The sequence below is a fragment of the Primulina tabacum genome, chromosome 8 (genome assembly GCF_025594145.1).
Source record: "Primulina tabacum isolate GXHZ01 chromosome 8, ASM2559414v2, whole genome shotgun sequence".
Taxonomy (NCBI): Eukaryota; Viridiplantae; Streptophyta; class Magnoliopsida; order Lamiales; family Gesneriaceae; genus Primulina; species Primulina tabacum.
In genome coordinates, this window is record NC_134557.1 from 41,009,506 (window position 1) to 41,012,569 (window position 3,064).

Here is a 3,064-nt window from a genome sequence, read left to right on the forward strand (position 1 = left end):
ATGAACTGTAATTTTCATTTTAGTAGCAAAATAAATTATGTTGTTACCTAACATTCGCAAATATTAATATTACTGTAATAATATTGCATGTATTGTAAGTACCTACTATATTATGTCTGTGCAGTTTCTTTGTTATCCATGCAGAATTAATTCTATAAAAGGGAATATCTTGGCTATATGCATAGAAAATATACTTGGTTGAATCATCCAAGAACTATATCAGAGTCCAGAAATGAGCGGGGACGATGGAGGAAGTCATCAAAGGGCCAGCTTGCCGCCCTGTCTCTGGCCACAAGGCCCGCAACTTCCTCCCATCTCATCACCTTACTCACGGATCCTGGCCAACCACCCTGGAAACCAGCAAATGTGGTCGCAGAATTTGAGGACTACTAATCTTGAAAGGCCATCGCATTCTCGGTCTCTATCACAGCCTTTGCATTTTGGTCTTGATTCCATGTACCACGCGGTGGCGAATGAGCAGCGGGGTGAGAGCTTGTATTCGTTGTTGCAGCCCTCACCTTTAGCGCCCCCAAGTGCTAGTTGTTATGGAATCGGGGCCGGTTTTCATGAGGCTCACAGAAGGACCAGAAGTGAAGTGCCTTTTCAACCTTCTGGAGCTTTGGATATGCCGGTGCAGGTGGTTGAAAGAGATCCAATCTGTGCAGGAAATGGTGATAACAACAACACAGAGATGACGGGAGAGGAAAACTCCGAAATGGTAAACATGGATGAGGATGTGTTCTCTACTTATCTCAATTTGGATTACATAGATGCATCGAACACTTCTGGTGCTGCAGGGAAATGTGTTCAAGAAGCTTTAGACAGTCAAGATAAGGTGAATGGAGTCGACAGATTCAAGACCGATGAGACTACTAGTGCTGACGACGAAAGTTGGAGTGCTTTTAAGAGAGCTGCAGGTGTGTCTTCATTGCCTGATAAGAGTGAAAGGGTCAGAAGGGTTGCTGCAGGAGATGTTTCTCAGATGAATATACACCTTCGAAGCGTCTCCGACCATAGCTTTATGGAAAACACAGATCTTGCAAATGATTTTCTTGAAATTTCTCCGTATCAAGGAACACTGCCAGGCCAATTACTCTCACAAATGTGTTCATCTGAATCGACTTCAAATGGTGTTAGCTTGATGATAGGTGATGTTAGGTTTACTGCTGATGATCAAAACAAGATTGCGGCGAACCAGAAACTCACCGAAATAGCATTAAGTGATCCCAGGCGGGCTAAAAGGTGGTGCATCCTTCTAATCTATCATATACATATCCTTGAATTAACTAGCTAGCTAGTCACTGATTTTTGTTACATTTCCTGGTGTAGAATCTTATCCAATCGTAGATCCGCAGCACGTTCAAAAGAGCGAAGGCTGAGATACGTGGCCGAGTTGGAACACAGGAGCATGACTTTACAGAACGAAGCCAACATGCTGGCTGCCCAGCTTGCTCAGCTTGAGGTGAAAGCTTATACGTACCATAATATATTTTATTTGTAAGTGGTTTTACATGAGACTGCTTCCCTTTCATCCCCTATAATACTTGTCTCATATTCGAGTTCAGCACGAGTCTTCCGCAATGACCGCCCAGAACAACGAACTGAAGCTTCGGTTGCAGGGATTGGAACAGCGGGCTCGTCTCCAAGAAGGTCTCACTTTTCATTCCTTGTTTATATATATATATATATATAGTTTCCCTGGCCTCTTTCTGGTTAGATTTGAGCCATTATTTTCAAGCTAATTGTTTTCGGGACGATTTGTTCACTTACTATGGGTATCATGGGACAGCACTGAAGGCAGCCTTGACAGAGGAAGTGCAACGCTTGAAGGTGGCAAATGAAGCTTCTTACTCTAAGATTCATCAATGTGAGATGCTTCAGCTGTTTAGGAAACAAGAAATGCAACCACAGAATCAGCAGACGGAGTCGAACAACGAAGTTGCTACACCTGCGGAGCATGAATCAAAGCAGTGATCCAGCTACAATGGAATAGGAATTTTAATAATCAGAATCAGTTCTTTATTTTGGACCTAAGTCGTGTTTCAGTTTATGTTTTATTCTCGTCTTTAAGCATGATGTCGCGTTTAGACTAAAGTGTGTGTTGGTGTGTCGTATTTCAATTTCTGTCAACTACAATTAATTATGTTGGAATTTAATATATCTTCGAGTTTATAATTCTTTTTGTATTCAAAATTATTATGTTGCTTTATTTTTGTTACATTTATGATTATATTGTGTGACTAAAAAATTCTAGAAATTTTACTTCAATTATTACCCTCATCCAAAAATCTCTCTAATTTGTTTTTATTATTATTTATATTTATTTTATGGCAACTGATTGTTAAATTTGGAAAAGAGAAAAGCTATTAATAACTATTGAAAGAATCAATTATTATTTTTATATTACAAAAATATAGATTAACATAATTAACATTATTTATTTAATAAGAAAAGCGTCAAATGACTTGTTATTATTTATTTATTTATTAATTAATATACACACACACACACACTAAATTTGGGATAAAATTTCACCTTACCTTGATAAATCTTCTATCTTTTATATTAATTTTCAATAAATTTTAAAAATTATATATTTAAGCAAAAAATCCAAATAACGTAGCAATCTTATTTTTTTTTTTCGCACTATCATACTTTTTAATAATTATGTTGACCAACAAATTATATTATACTATAGAACAAAAACTCATGCGAGACGATCTTACGGATCGACTTTGTGAGACGAATATCATGTTTGGATCAATTATGAAAAGAAATTATTTTTTTATACCAAAAGTTTTTATTATAAATATGGTCATTTGATTCGTCTCACGAATAAAAATAAGTAAGTGAGACAATATCACAAAAGACTTGCTCTTATACTAATCACCGAAGTAGATGCAATAATAAATAAATATTATATATAGCATGTGCGTACATGTGATTTTATTTGAAACTATTTTGTTTAATTATGGTATTCTAGTTTAGTTTTATAATGATGAAATAAATAAATAGTTAAAATTTATTAAGAAAATGATATGTGAAGCTGAAACCTAGAATATAG

General features: G+C 36.2%; 1 protein-coding gene across 1 annotated transcript; it reads left to right on the top strand.

Annotated features, from left to right (window-relative positions):
• The first annotated feature begins 217 nt into the window (after nt 1–217).
• On the top strand, nt 218–2,136 carry LOC142552564 (bZIP transcription factor 29-like). The gene is made up of 4 exons (XM_075662248.1): nt 218–1,242; nt 1,330–1,462; nt 1,566–1,650; nt 1,790–2,136. Exons 1-4 carry the CDS (start codon nt 233–235, stop codon nt 1,972–1,974), a joined length of 1,413 nt encoding a protein of 470 aa, XP_075518363.1. The 5' UTR covers nt 218–232; the 3' UTR covers nt 1,975–2,136.
• Nucleotides 2,137–3,064: the final 928 nt, after the last annotated feature.